General features: G+C 33.1%; 1 protein-coding gene across 1 annotated transcript in view; it reads right to left on the reverse strand.

The window, feature by feature from the left end:
* The window catches only part of MTBP (MDM2 binding protein), a 60,500-nt gene that overhangs the window by 26,824 nt on the left and 13,784 nt on the right, over positions 1 to 19,892 (reverse strand). The window contains exons 10-13 of the mRNA XM_012753813.3: positions 19,308 to 19,380; positions 14,447 to 14,564; positions 6,791 to 6,964; positions 4,970 to 5,077 (exon numbers count right to left, since the gene is read on the reverse strand). Of these exons, the coding sequence (XP_012609267.3) occupies positions 4,970 to 5,077; positions 6,791 to 6,964; positions 14,447 to 14,564; positions 19,308 to 19,380 (473 nt within the window). The remainder of the gene's footprint in view (positions 1 to 4,969; positions 5,078 to 6,790; positions 6,965 to 14,446; positions 14,565 to 19,307; positions 19,381 to 19,892) is intronic.

The following is a 19,892-nucleotide window of genomic DNA, read 5'->3' on the forward strand; positions in this document are numbered from 1 at the left end:
CACAAAACAAGTATAGGATGCTTTGACAAAGGAACAATGAACAAGGAATGAGTGACTAAGCACACGAGAGCTCAAATTTTAAAAATTCCATAAAAGAGCTGCAAAACAAAATGGACAATAACCCCTGGAAACTAGAACAAAAAGATAACAATACATAAATAGGAAAGGAAATTAGACATTTTGTCCAGGAAAGTCAATATACAACTAATAAGAGTTCTAGAAAGAAAAAACAAAAAATAAGGAGAAAATTGGAGGAAGGAAATGATTAAATGTTAACTAAAGAAAGATTTTCAGGCTTAAGGATATGAACCTTCTGTTTGAATGGTCCATCAAGTATGCAGCTCAATAAATAAGGGGTTGAAGAGAATGGAGAAATATACACACTATGACTTAGAGCAAAGCTTGCAGAGAGAAAACTTCTGGAGATAAAGTTTCTATATCTAGAAAGGGGATGAAAACAAACAACCCAAAAATAGATCACCACAAAGAATAAGAATAGTATTTAATATTAGATTTCTCAACATAAACAGCAAAGTAGAAGACAATGGAGCAATGTCTTTGAAACTCTGAGGGTAAATGATTTTCAACCTAGAATTTTACCAAGTAAAGATATTTTCAGACATGGAAAAACTGAAAAAATATATGCCCCATTAACTTTTACTCAAGCAGCTACTGGCAGATATGCTCCAACTAACTAAAGGAGTAATCCAAGAAAAAGGTAGTTAAGGGTCTAAGAAAAAGGAGATTCCAAAAGAAGAAAAAAGGAAAGAGAAAAATTCAAAATATCAGCAAGTCTAAGAAGCAATCAGCCCATAGTTGAGCAAAATATGAAACACTGGAAAAAAATTGACAGAGAAATAAAAAGGAACTGATATGTTTGAACATATGATGAATGTTAATGATAGGAGTATAGTAGAAGAGCTAGAGCCACTGGAAAAACATATTTTGTCTGTATAAAAGATGAGGCAAATTAAAAAAAAAAAAGATGATTATCAACCATAAGAAAAACAAAGGATCATATAAGAAAGGATATTTGGCCCGGGCGCGGTGACTCACGCCTGTAATCCTAGCACTCTGGGAGGCTGAGGCGGGCAGATTGCTCGAAGTCAGTAGTTGGAAACCAGCCTGAGCAAGAGCGACACCCTGTCTCTACTATAAATAGAAAGAAACTAATTGGCCAACTAATATATAGAGAAAAAATTAGCCGGGCATGGTGGTGCACGCCTGTAGTCCCAGCTACTTGGGAAGCTAAGGCGGGAAGATTACTTGAGCCCAGAAGTTTGAGGTTGCTGTGAGCTAGGCTGACGCCATGGCACTTACTCTACCCTGGGCAATAAAAAGAGACTGTCTCAAAAAAAAAAAAAAAAAAAGAAAGAAAGGATATTTGCTCATCATCATTTAATACATGGCTCAGCAGTAAATTTATTTATGTAGTTGTAATAATGTTAAAACTAACCACTGATTTAACCAAAATTCATGACTTCACTTTAAGGGGTAGAAAGGGAAAGTGAAGATGACATAGTAGAACAGTCTTTACCTTCCATAGTTAAATGTTAAGATCATGCTTGAAACTGGTAAATCAAGAAATAGCAGCATACATACATTATTTGGAAAACTGGAGGAAATGCCATGGGACCAGATGGAAGAACTGAGGATAGCTGTCTCCAGGGACTGAAAGATGGGGAGGGATGGGCAAGGCATTGCTGCTTGCCATTTGAATTTTCAAACTATATCCATGTATTACTTTGATAAAAATATTTTATTTTAAAATACTTTGAGACTAAATAACATTTTCTTCTATAATAAAATAATAAACTATAAATCCATAAAGAATTCAATTCAACATTTACTGAGAACTTACTGCCTGAAAAGTGCTGTGCTGTGCCCTTAGACAAAGGTCTAAAGTATCTCACATTACAGTACCTGAGGTCAGTACATAAATAATGCAAGGGAGTAGGTGGTCAAGGAGGAAGCAATCAGTATCAAGGTTCTACTTTGGAACAGCAGCTTTATGATACAAGCCTCTGTAAAATCCCACCTCACCAATGTGGACCTTGGTAGGGTCCTTCCAGATCTGACTCAAAATAGGTAACATGGTTTCTGCAGTCAAGAACATTAGTAACAGTAAAATGAAGGTTGTAGTACATTCTGCTTCTAGTATATCTTCTTAGTGAGAAAATTAAAAGCTTCATTGTTTTTTATTTTTTGAACAATCTACTGAGAGCCATTCTAAAACAAAAAGCTATCAATAGTTTGCTTTCATCCGAAAGAGGCACAATGAGTAATGCATTTCAGAAATTAGGTCCCACCTTTTTATTAATGCTAAAAAATAGTCAAATCTGAACCTGACCTATACTTATTAAAGCTGTCAATTATATCACAATTTGGAGAGCAGGGTAAGAATTCATCTTGACCTTAATAACTGAGAAACAGAGACAGAAAATAGACAATTTAAAAAAAAGACGTAGGGAGCTCAGAGTACTGACTACAACAAAATGACAATGCTGCTGTTTTGATAGTTATTTTGTATCATACTGAAAAGTTTTTTATTTAAAAATTATTCAGGATTCTTAAATTTGTTGAAAAATTGGTATAACAAGATATTTAATATTACCAAAAACAAATGTAAATTACCAAAAAAAATGGTAAAATATAAACTTCATTCTAATATAATAGTATTAAATATAATTTTTAAAATTAATAAAAATAAATTAATTTAAAAAATTAAGACCTAATACATTTTATTCCATTTTTGTGTTAATTTAAAAAACAAAGTACCTCAATAGTGTCATTAATGAGTACACTTTTGTGCAAAACTTTTCTAGCTGTTCTTTCTAATTTGGTACTAGTCAGGAAAATAGTGGAAAGACAGTATTAATAATAAGTCTATTCCATGTTTTGTCGATAATTTGGGGAAATCTTTTCTAATAAGTTTTGTTTTTCTGCAAGGACCTCAGTCTTTGTATTGCTATCAATTGAATCACTGATTTTTTTTCAGAGAAAGTTTGTTCTCATTATATTCTTTAGTTTTCATCATGTATAAATGAATTAACTGTATCAATTTAAATATTTTTCTATTCACATTTCTTTTATTTGAAAATCACTGAAGTAGATGTTTCATGCTCCCATTGGAAATTTTTTTTTGCTATCATTTTCTTCTGCCTTATGAGATATAAAAATTCTAAATAGATGCATCTTTGTCCCCAGATTTTTAATCCAGTATTAACTCTCAGAAAAGAGATTTGTTCAGCAAGTATTTCCATCATAATGGATTAACTGGATCATTAATTGGAATCAAAATTTAATGCTTCAGATCGCAAATTGGTCTTTTCATGGATACACCCAGGGCCAGTGTTTCCAGCAGCTACTAACTCTAAGATCTTCTTTAATTTCAGGTCCCCTACTTACCCTCTGCCAAATGTGGTGTATCCCTAGAGCTGCAGGCATTTCTTTAGCATTTCTGTACCCTCCCCCAACCCCTACTCTCCCTGCCCCACCATAGACCTTTTATTTACACTTCTAGGCAGCAGCCTAGTTATAGCTGTCAATATTTCCCTTCCCATCCAACCAGGAAGAATGGCCCTACTGGGTTTAACTCTTCTCCTTTCCCAAAAAGAGATGCACCAGCTTCAGAGAGCATTTTGCTTTTCCACTCTGACAGTTTTTCTGGTTAAAAGGGTGAGGAAGAGAGGTGAAGATGAAAGAGCAGAGATATTGAAGGAACTGAGTTATAAAGAGCTGCAGGAGGCTTATGGCAAGAAAATCAGAGCCTGAAGGGTGTTTGGCAGGGATAAAACAGTCAAAAAATGAATAATACTGCTGGATGATGTATAAAATAACTCGTTTAGATCCACATAAATATTGGTATTTTAATATATGTTTTTTTGGTTTTAGCATGTACTATCTTTTTTTTTTTTTGAACTTTAAAGATCAGATTTATTTGGAGAAAACAAAAAACCCACAACCCAAAGGATGGGATTTATACTACCTTTTATTGAAACTGATTTATCTTTCTAATTATACTTTCCTTAAGCAAACATCATTTTCTTGGTTAAAAAAGAAAAAATCAATGGTTAGAGGAGCTCAAGAGTATGCAATTACCCTGGCTTTGCACAACTGAAAAAGTTTGTAAGCCTTATAAGAATAATTGAGATAAAATATTCTAAAATAATCTTCTATTGAGTAAAACATGCTACTGAATTCCAGATATTTAAAAAATGTTTTGAAAGAAATGATAGCTTTTATTTTATAATACATATAGTATTTTTTTCTATGTGTATCTAAGGAGGCCTTACAATTTGAATCAATTTCTCAGAAATTATGTATCAATGATTTGCTTAAAATAAGTTCATATTAGGCAATAATGAACACTTAAGATTTATATAAAAAATTAAGACTGATAACCAAGTTAACAGTATGAGGAAAAACCTTAAATTATGACTCTTAAGAAAGTGTTACTTTCCTGAATAAGGAAAATCCATAATGCCAACTTTACTCAGTATGTAAAATGTTCTTAGTTATTATTGATGATCATGATTAAAGTCTAAGAATCAACGTTCAAGTTAACATATTAATTTCTCTGGGGCTTGCATTTTTTCCTATTAGCAGTCCATCCTCCTACTACCAAAAATATATAAAAAGAAATTTTATAAAGAAATCTATATTAAACAGAATAATAACATTTATGTATCTTTTCTAGCATACAGCTAAAAACAAATTTTGAAATATAAAATTTGCCTGGTGAAATATTTTTACAAATGTTAACAGTGATATACAAATAAATAGGAATATTTTGAATTGGGTGAAAATAAAATTGTAGATCTCTTCTACTCTACATCATTTCTATCAAAAATAATTCTACAAATGAGTATCATACCTCAAAGACAAAGTGTATAAGAAAAACTACAAATAAAGATGGTTTATGTCTGAACAAGTCAACATTGGATGAGATATACAAATTATTACTTACTCAGGCATTCTTTTAAAGCCAAAACTTGAACATTAGCTAACTTTTTTTCTCTCTGTACAACTTGCTCCCCAGAAAAATGTGGAAGTGATAATACATCAAAAGGAAAGCCTAAGAAATAGAAAAAAGTCAACATTAAAGATGCCCTATGCCATTAATTAACATTCAGTTCCCATGAAAGGTGTTATGACATGATTAAAAAAATAAGTCAATCACTCACCTCTCTTGATCTTGTATATTTCAAAGTAAATAATAACAATTAAGCAGTAGAAAATAAGCATACTAAATTATTTTACATTTTAAACATTGACCTGATTCTTAAATTGAGACAATTTAGGTAGCAGAGAAGAATTCCCTGCATCACATTTTCTTCCATCTGTTGAGAATTCACAGATGGAGTATAGCAGCTAGTCTCTAAAGATACCCTCTACCCCTTGAACAAACCACACCTCCTGTGATTCCCCCTTGTGCAGTCCCTTCCACGATGGATCCAAGCTTACCTATGTGCTAGATAGACCCAGAATAGCCTTAGCCAAATCTCTCCTTACTTTCTTCTTGCCTATAGTACTCAGAGTAACTGTACAATGCACTGAGAATACACTATCTTAAGACAGGGAGGAATCTCCCAGACTGCTTGGGCTTTCTTCCTCTGGGCCCCAAAAGCAAGATGTTCTTCAAAGCTTCACCCAGTGAGTCACCTGGGCAATCAAGTATACAACCCAGGATCGTCTGCCACTTGGAGTCCCTCAGCTGTAGTACAAGTGGGACACACATAGTCAAGACTCCATCTGCCCCAGGCAGCTTTCTTGATTCCTGGGGGACCAGCTCAGTTGTATGTGTCTATTTTCTGTGATACTGGACTCAAGACAAATTGGTAACCAGGGCAGGGTGGACCTAAACAGTATCCCAGGATGCAGTGGACATTTAGACTCCTATTCCTGGTAGTTGGTACAGTGATGACTTTTGCTATTCTCCACACTATGGGAGTCCTCCCTCAGTCTAAAGATTATTGAACCTGCTTTACACTACGTAACCAATGAGGTATGGTACAAGTAAAAATGAATAACTTCTGGGCTAAGGCACAGAAAGCCATGCAGCTTCTTAAAACAGTAACTCCAAGGGAAGTCAGAAACCATGTAAGAAGTCAGATTATCCTGAGACCATGATATTATAAAGATGCTGAAGCTAGCCATTGGGGAAAGGACATGTGGTGGGAAAACCAGCCCTGATCTGTTCCAGCCATTCTAGCCAAGGCACCAAACACAGGAGTGAAGAAGCTATCTTGGATACCAACCCTAGTGGAATCTTCAAATGACTGAAGCCCTAACTGTATGTCATTGTGATTATACGTGGGATCGCAAAATACAAACACCCAGCTGAGTCCACTCAACCCACAGGCCAATGAGAAAAAATAACAAGTTGTTGTTTTTAAGCTAAATTTGGGATAGTTTTGTCATACAGCAATATACAACCAAAATACAGAGCTTGGGAAGAAAAGAGAGAGATGGGCAATAAAACAGAACAAGAGACTTGAGAGCAAGTAAATGAAAAATGACAAATATATTATAGAAAAATAATATGTATTTAAAGTGGAAAATACTAACAATTTCATTTTTGCAATTGAAGGCTGGACATACTAAATTTTATTAAGAATAATGTAAAAGGAATTAACTTTGCACTCTAAACTGTAAACGTATGTTATATGTTTAAAGTAAAAGGTTAATTACATTTAATGTCTAATATTTCTTCTACCTAAAACCATAAAAGTCAACCACACATCCAAACAAATATAAAAATGTTTTTCCACCTAAAGTTAACACTTACTCAGTTTGGCTTCTTCTGTCTTTGTTTTCATCTTTCCATGAATTAAACTGAGTACAAATGAGCCATTGATCTGGTTGGCTGAGTGAATCAATGTAGCTTTACACTTTCTATTGCTATTACCTTGTAACAAGAGATAATAGCTAGAACACTCTCCTTTCACTTCAACATCTGGAACTAAACAAACACAGCCACATTATTAAGTATACGAACATTCAGCACACAACATGGCAGAGATATACATTTGACCCACAGGATATAATAAAATTTCTATGTTATTTTAAAATAAGCTGTTATTCAATACATTTAGGGCTAGTAGTTCATTTAATTGAGAAAGCTATTAAAGCAGAGAATCATAACAAAAATGATTCTCACCAAGCATAAACTGCTTATTTTAAATTAAAACTATGTATACTCATTCATTAACTTTTGATGAGGTTACTAGAGTTTCAAGGTATTTTTCTTACATAATAAAATCAACAATGTATCAACTACTATTTCCAACTTCTATTTCTTTAAAGTAGAATAAACTGACTCCTGCAAGCACACACAACTTAATTGGTGGGAGTAGAAGTGTGTAGCTATATTTGAGCGTAGTTTTTTGCTTCCTGCAGTGGGCATCTATAATGTGTTTTACAGAGGGAATGGAGAGCATTCATTAATCTGGCATGCCAGTTATGTGAAGGTCACTTAAGACAGCTTCTAGTATATTTTAAAAACAAATCAAGTAAGGGTTATAGTGAAGGTTGAAGAAAAACTGTGAAGCCTTTGAGATTAAAAATAGAAGTAGAATATTTTTTGTTGAAGATGGTGAATTGGACATAAGCATTTATATTCACTATCTCCTGAAATTCCACTAAATGAGAATAAAGAGGATTTTAAAATAGCATAAATCTACAAGGACTAATATCTGGCAGAAGAGACAACAGCAACTAAAATTTGAAAGCAGGAAAGCATATGAACAATTGGTAGCAGACTTCAATCTCTCAACTGTTAAGGAAGCTGAGAAAAACAGCAGAGAAAGCCCTAAAGCAACACAGTTTATACTGTAAGTGTCCTTGAGAGGCTCTGGAATGGTGGTCCCAGATGGTACTGGAAGCAAAATGAAGGTAGAATAGAAAGATAGGTTGAAAGCCAGCTTGGGAAGCAGTTAGGCTTCCTGATCCCTTCTTATTCTATTCAGTAAAATGACTATCCTTTCCCAGATAAGAAGACTAAAGGTTTATTCTCTAAAGAAAATAAAACAAAGTGTCTCTGGTTAGATGACATAAGATAGAGTTGAGGATTGCAGTCCTAAACTGATAATCAGTGAATCTAAGTGAATGCTTACACACTGAATGTTGAAGCCCCCTACCTTTCTTCTTCTGCATAATTTCCAGAATTTTAAAAGCCAGATAGCAGAATTGAAACTTTTTGGAAATACGGCCAGTCCTAGAGGAAAGGCTAAAGTATCTCAACATTGAGGGGTCACCTAATGTAATACCACACTGAGATCACCCTAAAATGAAGATCACAGTCAATAAGTTTTACCCCTATACCCAAATTTTTCAATCAGCTTTCTGATACTTTCTAGTAAATGTGAGCAGGCAGCCAAAAATTATGGGACCTCAAGGAAAGTGTCTCATATGAAAACCAGAGACTGGCTGGTTCGAAGGTAGTGAGTTATCTCAATTGACTGTTCACAGTCAGCTACAGATCAAACTCCTTGTTCTATTCCTTCTCACCTTCTCACTATAGCTCTTTAGTCTTAAAAAAAAAAAAAAAAGTCAAACTACTATTCTACTCTCTGCTTTTATGAATTTAACTATTTTAGATAATCCAGAGGATAGAAGGAAACTTTTAGAGGTGATATGTTTATGGCATAGGCTATGCTAGTTTCACAGATGTATATTTACCTCCAACTTCAAGTTTTATACATTAAATATGTATAGCTTTTTGCCAATCACATCTCAATAAAGTGGTTTAAAAAATAAAATAAAGAGCTTATGGAAATTAAGAAAGCAGAAATAAATACTCCAATTAAATGATTAGGAGATAGATTTCAGTAAATCTACCAGAAATTAGAATAAAAAAAACAAAGAAATCGCAAATAGGAGAGAAAGGGAAAGAGACAAACTAAGACAGAAGGAACCATCCCCAAACAAGGTCAAAACTGATGCTAAAGGGGGGTTACTGAAGTAAAGATAAAGGGCATTAATAAAGAAACGTTCACGGAATTGTGATGCTGTGATACCTGGGTCAATCAAATCAATGTTGAAGTCAGGAATTGGGAAAAAGGAATTGGGAAAGTGTGAAGGGCAAAGTCAAATAAGGAATAATAATTACAGTAATACAAGCTTCTTGAGTATAAGGGCTACATCATGTTCAACATCAAAGTCCTGTCAGCTACAGTACTTAGAACATAGTAAGTGTTCAATAAATGTTGACTGATATACAAGGATGGAAAAAATTATTGAAATAGCCATTTAGTATGAGCATTAATAATGAAGGATTTCTTGAAATACTGATAGAAGGGCAATAATCTAGAAGTGATTGTATAAAGCTAAGGAAATGCAAAGATATAAGAGATCTCAATGAATAAGATGCCACTACCAAATAACTAAGAACTACTGGAGTCAACTATGGCCCAACCTCAGGGAATGTTTCATGCAGGTTTGTTTGGCTCCTTCCCTAGCATTCCATAAACATGTTTCATTGAAAGGTCCTCCTTCCTTGACATTCTTGTTGTCTTCCCACTCTAATCTTGCCTTTCAATCTTCTTTACTGGCCCCTTCAAACCCTCATGCATTTGCCCTTGCTTCATTTCTTTGTAATCAAGTATTCTCCCTAGGCAAGTACATTTGGTCCTGACTGATTGCACCAATCCAAATCAAGACATTAAGTTAGTGAATGTTACCTCTTTAAAAAAGTATCTATGTCTCTATTTCCCTTAAGTTTATTTTATGGGTTATTGGGATGGGAGGGTGAGAAAGTCTGCGGACTCACTCCCCAGCCATACAAGCACAACTGGTAAAATTATCCAAAGGGTATATAGCAAAGGAAACATTCACTCAGAAATATATACTAAGATTAGGTAAAAACTGTGAGAGTCTATAGCATTTTGGCCACCACCTACTTCTTCCCAACCCGCTCCCAACACAGATGGATGGAAGTTCCAATGCAAACAGGTATGGCCAAGTTGGTTCTCTCTTTTCCCTCAGCTCTTAGTCAAGGGCTACATTACATTATGGGGAGGGGCAGGTTTCCAGCATTTCTCATCCCCTCAAATCTGAGTTGAAGAGGCTAAATTCCTGCTGAGTATGATAAATTCAGGGACTCTCTTCCTCCACCTAACCCCCTCATAGGGTACAGGCTCTGCCCTGGAATAGGAAAGCTGAGAAAAGTGGGAACCGAACTGGTCTCACATCAGTTCACTCACAGGCCAGAAGTTCTACACTGGGAGAGGTAAATAAAGACGACTGGAAGCTATCACTTTGGCCCAGAGACCAAAGTAGCTCAGAGATTTTGCCCAAGGGAAGAGACTTTAAGAACATAGCCCTAAACTCTTCCCCAAGAAACTGACTTTATTTGAAATAGAGTGTAGAGAAGTTTAAGCCTAAAGATGGTCTCAAAAACAATAGAAATTTGGTAATAAGCAAATATAAGGAGGTTGGTAGTTTACTTAGTTAACAAAAACAAGCAAAAAAGATCTAGTTCATTAGAGAGAAACAGGGAAAGAGACAGCTAAGAAGAAACATCCATGTGTCAGAACCCATGGACTGGCCTTGAAAACTACTAAAATTTAACTGGATCAGCAATTTAAACGATTGCATAGCAATTTAGGGCTCAGGGTAATGTCAATAATAAAGCAATGAGCTGGCAAGTAGTAGAGACAAACAGCTGGATGTGATACCAAATGAGGCAGACAAGAGAAAGATCAGGGAAAGAGAAAGTGAAAGACTGTCCTAACCACTGTATTCCTAGAATGAATGTGGCCACACTGAAGGCCACACCCTCTGAGGAGTGACAGCAAAGCCTTTAATTGTGGAAGAAATAGACTTTGTTAAAACAGCCTAGCCAACTCACAAAACAAACAAAAAAAACAAAAACAAAATTCAGAAGGATTTATAAATTCCACCATGACTATTTTAAACAAGTAACATTAGGATGATAAACTGTATACATTTCCTCTCAGTTACAATACAGTAAAATATACAATTTGAAAGCTACAATGAATAGAGAAGCTAGTCAGAAGATATTTCAGGATCTTATATCATGAACAATGATTTCTTAATTGCTCTACAGACATAGAAAACAAGTAAGAATAGACAGAATAACAAATTGCTATGCAAAGTTCACAAAGTGTTTACCTTAATTATTAATTTGATTCAAACAAATTTGAGACACAATAAATATTACTATCTTCATTTTCTATATAAGATATAGGACAGGGATACCAAGTTTTCTAGGTGCTAAAGTTATTGAAACTTTTACACTAGCTAAAACTTAGCTTCTCTATTTTTACAAAAAAAGTTGTTGAGGTTAAAAATTTCCCTTATAGAAAGGGTTACAAGTAGAATAGAACTTAATAATCAACTGTCCGGTCTTACTTTGTTTCTACTTCTAAGATTAAAAAAATACTGTAAAGTGTGAGCTTAATCAGCCCTAAATGATCCAGCCTAATCAGTAGTCAACAATCTGTCTTCAAGATTATCATGTGATCTGTGTCTTATTCAGAAGTTACTGATATTAATCCTCAAATTTCAAGAAGTGATAATTTTAAAAAGTCACATTAAGCCACATAACATTTTCTTCAAGTTGCAATGAAAATCATGCAACCCTCCAAGAGTAAATTCTAAATCAATAAATTACTTTAAAATTAGAACCTTAAACATAATGGCTGTCTAAAGTTGGATAAATTCACAAGAGAAAAAAATAAATAATAGGTAGGCTGTCCAGAATATACTCAAAGTTTATTTAGTAGATGTTACTATAGTTAACTAATTACATATGTGTAATTGGTCTTATACATATATAATGCTATGAAATGGGTAATTATTATTCAAGATTTCATGTAGTGTAAGTGAAATTGACTATATTGCCACCCAGCAAATCTATTTCTGATTTTGTTTTAGCATCTGCCAAAATCACTAAATATACAATTGTTCACTGAGGGTAGGCGAGAAGGGTAAAAGCTGTACTTATTCATTCATTAATATGGTGCAATAAGTTATATTAATAATGTCTCTTCCTTGAGCTATTATTAAGGCTATGTTAGGTCATACACTCTGGAAATGCCCTCTACTTTGTCTTCATATTGTCAGCTAAACTGACTGATAATTATTTTTCAAAGCATATTCCTCACTTGACTATAAACTTCATAAAGAAAAAGACCATGAATCTATTTCCTCAAGTGCAGGAGCCCAGTTTGACTCTCCTTTATTTCCCATACTTTACGTCATACCCTATATTAATGGTATTTTGATGAAAATGTTAATAATAACTCGCTAGGGACTTCCAAAGACCATTTACTAAATCATTTCCTAACTTTTCCTCCCCTTTCACCTTAAATACAGGTACAATTGGCCCTCCATATCTGTGGGTTCCACATCATGGATTCAACCAACTATTGATTGAAAACATTTGGGAAAAAAAAAACCCAATAAATAACAATACAACAATAAAAAATACAAATTTAAAAATAATGAAGTATAATAACTATTCATATATAGCATTTACATTGTATAGACATTATAAGAAATGAGGACATGAGTTAAAGTATGCAGGAGGATATGCATAGGTTATATGCAAGTACTACTCCATTTTACATAAAAGATTTAAGCATTCATGGATTTTGGTATCTGTAGGAGTCCTAGGGCCAATCCCCTATGGATGCCAAGGGACCACTATATTTCAAAAGACTCTATTCTTGGCTCTCTTCTCTAGCCATGTTTTTATGTATTGGTTTTTTGTGTTTTTTTCAACCTTTCCTAATTATTACCTGTATGTACCTATGGTAGGTTTTACATCAGTGAAGAGGATTCCCATTATTCACACCTTTGGATAATCGCCTCCCCCTTGAATCTGGGCCATTCTGTGACTAGCTTTAAATAATAGAATGTAGCAGAAGAGAGACTGGGCCAGTTCTGGGACTAAGCCTTAAAATGTCTTGGCAGCTTCAACTTCATGTGTTTGTCCTGAGCCACCAGGTAAAAATTCCAGCTAAACTGCTAGAAAGATCATGTGAAGAGACAACGTGGCAAGGAAAAGGCTCGGGACTACAGAAAGCAAGCCAGCTGGCTCTGCAGCCCAGCTAAACTCAACCTCCAAAGAACCCACAAGTCCAATGCAGCACAATGAATGACCATTGGTAAGATAAGTAGAAGAACTAGCCTGCTGAGGCAGCTTAGATTGCAGAACCATGAATAAATAAAATGTTGCCTATTTTAAGCCACTAAATTTTGGGGTGGTCTGTTATACAATAGATAAACAAAACTGCTGGTAAAGTCTAAATCTAATTCTCCAGACATGACTATTCTCTAGAGATCTAGACCTAAGTTTCAAACTCTAGATTTAAATTTCCACATAGATAACTTACCTGCATTTCAAATTCAACATTTGCTAAAATGGAATTCAGTATCTCCCTATTTCTTCTATAATACTGTGCAAATAGCTGATTTTAAAATTGTATTCCTTGTAATTCTAGGGCTCTGCAGAGTATTTCTACAGATTTCTTCACAATATTCCTGGCACACATGTTTTAATTACAGTTATTAGTCCCATCACATCAATGGTCACAAAAACTAACTAGAAGCTCAAAAAAATTAAACAAATTACTGTTCAATTAAAAAAAAAACATATCTAAGCAAAAGTATGAAGGAATATACTTCAACTGGCTATGTAACTTTGGGAAAGTAACTTAAACATTTTGAGACAATTAATTACCTCATGAAATAACTAGAATTTGAACTTGTTAAATCTCTGACTGTATAAGAGAAGGTAACATTTCATTTATATAGTGACATCTTTAACATACTAGATCATTAGACAGGCAACACAGTAGAGTGGTAAAGAGCATACAGCACAGGTTCAAATCCTTGGAGAAGTTATAGAGCTATTAGTTGGCAGAGCTGATAGGTTCTGTATAGGTTCTACAAGAGCTCTGTAACTTCTCCAAGCCCCAAGGTCCTCATCTGTAAAATGGTGATAAAAATAAGTACAAAGAATTATTATAAATATTAAATGAAATCAATATTTCTACAGGACAGTACTTAGAACACTGTGTAACACAGTTAAGCTGTTAAACAAGTTCTGGCTATTTCTGCAGGAAATTGTAATCACAGGTTTGTTTTTTTAATGTACCATATAATAAATGAAGCACTTTATTTTCACAAATTCGATTCATGAAATGACTCTAAGAAACTCATGTTCAATATAATTAGCTATCTAATGAACCAAAAGTTCTGCCTTTACATCACTGACATTTTTAACGAATATGGTTATCATACTCTACGTTACAGTAGGTTGTTAGATATAATTAAAAATCTTAAAATTATACTCTTTTTTAGTCAGTAGTATTACTATGAAGTACTATTTTCTTATAAGGAAATTATTCTTCACTTCAAATTTGGTAAATACATTATCTATGTTGTATCAACAATTTAAAGATTTACTACTTACCACTGATTGTTTTAGGCTTTTTAGCTATATATTCCTTCCATTTTCTTGAACTGAGTTGATTGGGAGGTGGAATAAGTATGTTACTAACAGTACATGGCAATACAAAAAGAGCACCAACCTGGATAGAACAGAACATATTTTTATTGATTGCATACTGAGATTCATTCTTGAATAGTGCCATTTGACACTCATATTTTTCAATCATACTTGACCTATTTAACACATATTTAATAATGCCCCCTCCCCCAACAACTCCACTATATAAACTAAAAAATAAGAACAATGTCCCGCCTTCTGTCCAAAAAAACAAAACCAAAAGCCAAAATGCAGACAAACAAAAATAGAAAACAGCATTTTAAGCTACATGCTTCCCCTTTCCACTGAGGTATACATCTCTGAAAACCTTGTTATTCACAATATTTGCTTCAAGTTCTGGTTGTGGATGTAGTTTCTTTGTATACCTACAAAACACATAGGGCTAAAAGTTCTACCAGCCTTACGTAAATGTCATAAGACGTCATATTCAACCATAGTCTAAATCTTTTGACTGGATGGATTATTTTTCTCAAATCAAACTTAGAACACATCTGAAGGCAATTTAGAAACTTTTGTTCCTAGAAATCAGAGATTTAATGCTAATAAGTAAAAACTGCAGAGAAGACAATGAATTATATGCTAGCAAAAACAGCAGCTTCTGATTGATTTATAAGCAAACTCAGCTTATTCATCTCTGTATTCCCAGGGTTGGGGATACAGATGTTCATTAAATATTTGTTCAACAAAATCACCATAATATATTTAGGTAAATTCTCAGTTTGATTAAGGGCTAAATAAAACAGATTGCAATTCTGAAAAGCTATATTTTGCCTGTTATTTTAGAAATGTAGCCACATTAATCAGCACATCCCAATAAAAAGCATTAGTTTCTTTTTAAAACTATGGGGAAATTTAGGCAAGGCATTTGCCAAAGATCTTAAACCTAATGCAAAATCACTTTTAATTGTCCTATATACATTGATTACATAAGATATGTAATAGTTAGTATTTTAATGTACTTTTAATGTATTTTATTGCTATTTCTTATATTTACTTATGCATTCTTAGCAGATATAAAAATATTTTAGGAACAAAATAAAGTAAAAAGATATGCTTATTTTTATTAGTATAGCCATAATCTTTTTAAAACTCAACCATATTTATATAACTGAGCATTAGAAATTAAAAATATTTAGCAATAGAAAATAATCATTAAAAATAAAAGATGATGTCTAATTTTTTCAACATTAAATCTCAATTCTTCTTTCTTGCATACATAAGACTTCATAGCCCAAAATGTATGACAAGATGGTATGGTCCAAAAGGTCAATAAAGCTGTAATGTGAGCTGCCAAATTGTGTCTCAGTTATAGTTTTCTCAACATTTTAGGGATGCCGAATGCAATTCAACCTATGATAGCCTGATATAAATTGTGCCCTGACTTATTAACTGAAGAAGTGGCCACATTTTTGAAACAGTCTACTATTGATTAAATATTTGCTACAAATATGAAAATAAACATTTCTAAACCACATAGATTATAATTCCCTACAAAATAAATGTGCCAAATGTTCATACTGCATTCTTAACAAACTTGGATTCCAATAACTTGTTCTCACTGATACACTAATCATTAGATAACCTCCGAGAGCCTGGAAGATGATCTGTTTAGGCTATCATTCTATCTCCAGAATATAAAAGTCAAATAGCATCTCAAATCTGAGTGTCAAAAAACTGGATTCAATCTTTTCAGTAGGTCCTCACAAAAGCAGACACTATGAAAATCATTAAAGAAATATTTCCTGGCCATAAGATTAATAAACATTGTGACTCATTAACAATCCTACCTTGTCTTTTCCTAATCTAGCTTAATTATTAATAAAATAAGCTTTAATCCAAGAAGCTTTAATTTATATTCTGGGGCTAATCATAGATAGCTAGATAGACAGATAATTTTTCTATGCTTGGAGGACTGAGGATCTCATAAATCACATTAAGCACCAGTTTCCTGAGGAAGGGTCTTGTCCACCAATATCTAGAACAAGCATCTGGCATATAGTAGGCAGTAAAAAAATTAAATGTTGTGTAAATAAATGAAAACCAAAAATTATAAAGCACTAGAATTATTTCAAGGAATGAGCATACAATTCAAAACTTTTTTCCCCCAAAATGTAAAAGACAAATTAAAACCCAATGTAAAAGAAAAATAAACTGCTTCACATTTAGAGATTTCTTGTCTACGTTATGTAATACATGTTCTCAAAAATTATTCCTTTTGCTGCAGTAAAGTAGAACATATTTATAAAGTCTCATTTACTTATTCCTTAGTAGTTAATAGCGTGTTCTAATATTTTATAATTATGGTCCAAGAAGCGATAAAAATAATAATCTAATACAACAAATTTAAAATAAAGCAATTGAAAATATATTCTTAAATATCAATAGTTTAGGTTGCTTCTAGGATTAGTACTGCCTATCTTCAAAAATGAGATAGACTAAGGATTATTTTACACCTACATTAAATAAATTATAGGTATGTATCTTATTTTAACTTGAAATATCTCCATAAAATTTCTACAAACTTCACTATAAAATTTCTACAAATTAATCATATCTTTGAATTACCTAGAGAATATCTGGTGCTTTATACTTTTAAAGAAACTGTTTCACATATGTGTGTCAATGATTGGGGTCACATAAACTTCAAAAATAATAAAAATTAGCTAGCAACCATCATTTATATCATACTTAGTAGTTTAAAAAATATATTCCAGTTTGATTTTCATTATAACTCTGAAATAAGTAACACAGGATGATTATATTTCCAGTTTACAATTGAAAAAGCTATAAGCCAGTAAGTGGCAGAGCTAGAAATTAAACCCAAGTTTTCTAATGTATGTGTTCTCCTACTTAAGACTTTCTACTATACCATTTTCCTTTCCTATTTGATAATTATGGTGAGATGATTAATATAAATGATAAATAACATTTATCATTTCTTAGAATAAAGAGGCTCCAAAAGATCAAATCACTAAATAGGGTTAGATAGAGAACTACTTAGCTATTTGGGTTAAACTAGGAGCAAAGTATTTTCTTTTCTTAGTATACTTTTTTCAACTATACTAATTCATAAAACTTTTTATGCAAATAGTTCTATAGAAACGTATGGTCTTATTAATCTCTATTTAAAGTAGGTTCTCCCACTTTATGCCCCACCTCAGTCTGTTTATTTTCTTCATACTTCATAGTTCTTATTATACCTACAGTTATTTATTTTCTACTTGTCCATCACAATTTAAGATCCACAGGGATAGAAGCTTCATCTGTATGATTCATTACTGGGTCCCCAATATCTAATATAGTCCCTAGCACACAACTGGATATATGTAGAAGATAAATATCTTCTACAACTGGATAAATAATAGAAGATAAATTTTAAAATGTCAAAATCTAGCACATTAGATATTCTTAGACGATGAAAGCCAGGGTTATCATTTGTTCAAAGGCTATCTCATCAAATAAATACTTTGGCGCATTATTCAAAAGACTGTTAAATTTATGGAAAAAGAGGCTGGAAGCCAAAATTTTAAGTTACCATCTAGTCAACCATCTTAAGGACAAAATCGCATTTCCTTTACTATATCAGTTTTCTAATAGAATTATAAACAAGATTTGATTATAGCACCATAGGAAAACTGCTATAATTACAATAATTATTTTCTCCCAGTAGGATTGTTTGATAATAGTCTATTTGTTGTTAAAGCAATAAGAAAATGTTACATACATACTGCCAATGAATATTTCATGCATTGAAAATTGTTTACATAGAAACATAATAGTTGGATAAACAGAAAGAAAGTCAAACTTTTTCATATTAAAAGCTGCACTTGACTTTAGATAGATGTTTCCACTTAAAATCCTTTGTACTGTAATTAAAAAACGTAAAACTATACCAATTTTATCATATCATTATATACATAATAACTGTTAAAATACCTACAAATCTCTAAACATCATTGAAATTAAGAAAAACTGAAAACTCTCAAATGATAATTTAATGAAGCTTTAGAAGTTTTTCTCACTTCCAACCCCTGCCCTACCATAAAAAAAAAAAAAAATATGCCGGGCGCTGTGGCTCACGCCTGTAATCCTAGCTCTTGGGAGGCCGAGGCGGGCGGATTGCTCAAGGTCAGGAGTTCAAAACCAGCCTGAGCAAGAGCGAGACCCCGTCTCTACTATAAATAGAAAGAAATTAATTGGCCAACTGATATATATATAAAAAATTAGCCGGGCATGGTGGCGCATGCCTGTAATCCCAGCTACTCGGGAGGCTGAGGCAGAAGGATCACTTGAGCCCGGGAGTTTGAGGTTGCTGTGAGCTAGGCTGACGCCACGGCACTCACTCTAGCCTGGACAACAAAGCGAGACTCTGTCTCAAAAAAAAAAAAAATAATAATGCAGGAATATTAATGTCTTCTCACAGAAATGAAATCAGATGTTGGAATAGGTTAACAATAAAGTGTTGTAAAATTTTAAAACTTTAAAGCAATCACAAGTCAGAAAGCTTATCTCTGAAAATCTCTTCTAAAAACAAAACGTCACTTTGTCTGCAGAGTACTTTTAAGAGTTATTATGAAAAGTCCAAAATGTCTTAATATGAATTAGTACCAAAATCATGTCACATTATATTAAGGAAACCAAGTTATCAAGCAAAAACAGATGAATAACCTACATTTCCTTTTATTACACATCCTTAAAAAAACAAAAAAAAATCACTTCTCAGCCTTTTGGCTACGATCAAAAACCAAAAAAAACCCCTCTATACCTTGCCACACAGAGAAGAAATCTGCTCCAATAGCAACATAGAATTCTGTTTGGTACTGTTTTTTGTCAATCCTCTGTACTAAGGAGTTAAGGAAATGACAGAATGGTAACTCTGAAACAATTTACTTCCTAAAATAAGTTTGATTATTTTAATTCTTTCACAAGTTGTGTGAATTCATTTATTAAAAAATTTAATTGTATGAATTAACAATTATTCCTTTCCTTAAGAATAATTATTTTTCTATTTGATTCTGAAAATATACTAAGAAATACTTCTATGAATAGCAGTACTATAAACTATCAGAACATAAAATTTGTAAAACCTGTAGCTTCTGAATAAAACTTCAAGAACATTATGCAAGTGTTTATTTCCAACCAACACCCATTTCTTTTTATACAAGATGTTCTGTTCTTAGGCATATTTTTAAAAATTCTTCCAGATACATTCTTAAAAGAGAGCTCAAAACATGTTGCATATTTCTACATATATGTGGTAGTATATGTGGTAGTACTTAAGTATATAAAAAGATATATCAGCTGACTTGTGCTTATATCAATTATGTTGACAGCAGAAGAAACATTCGAA

This window comes from Microcebus murinus, chromosome 7 (genome assembly GCF_040939455.1).
Source record: "Microcebus murinus isolate Inina chromosome 7, M.murinus_Inina_mat1.0, whole genome shotgun sequence".
NCBI classification, from domain to species: domain Eukaryota; kingdom Metazoa; phylum Chordata; class Mammalia; order Primates; family Cheirogaleidae; genus Microcebus; species Microcebus murinus.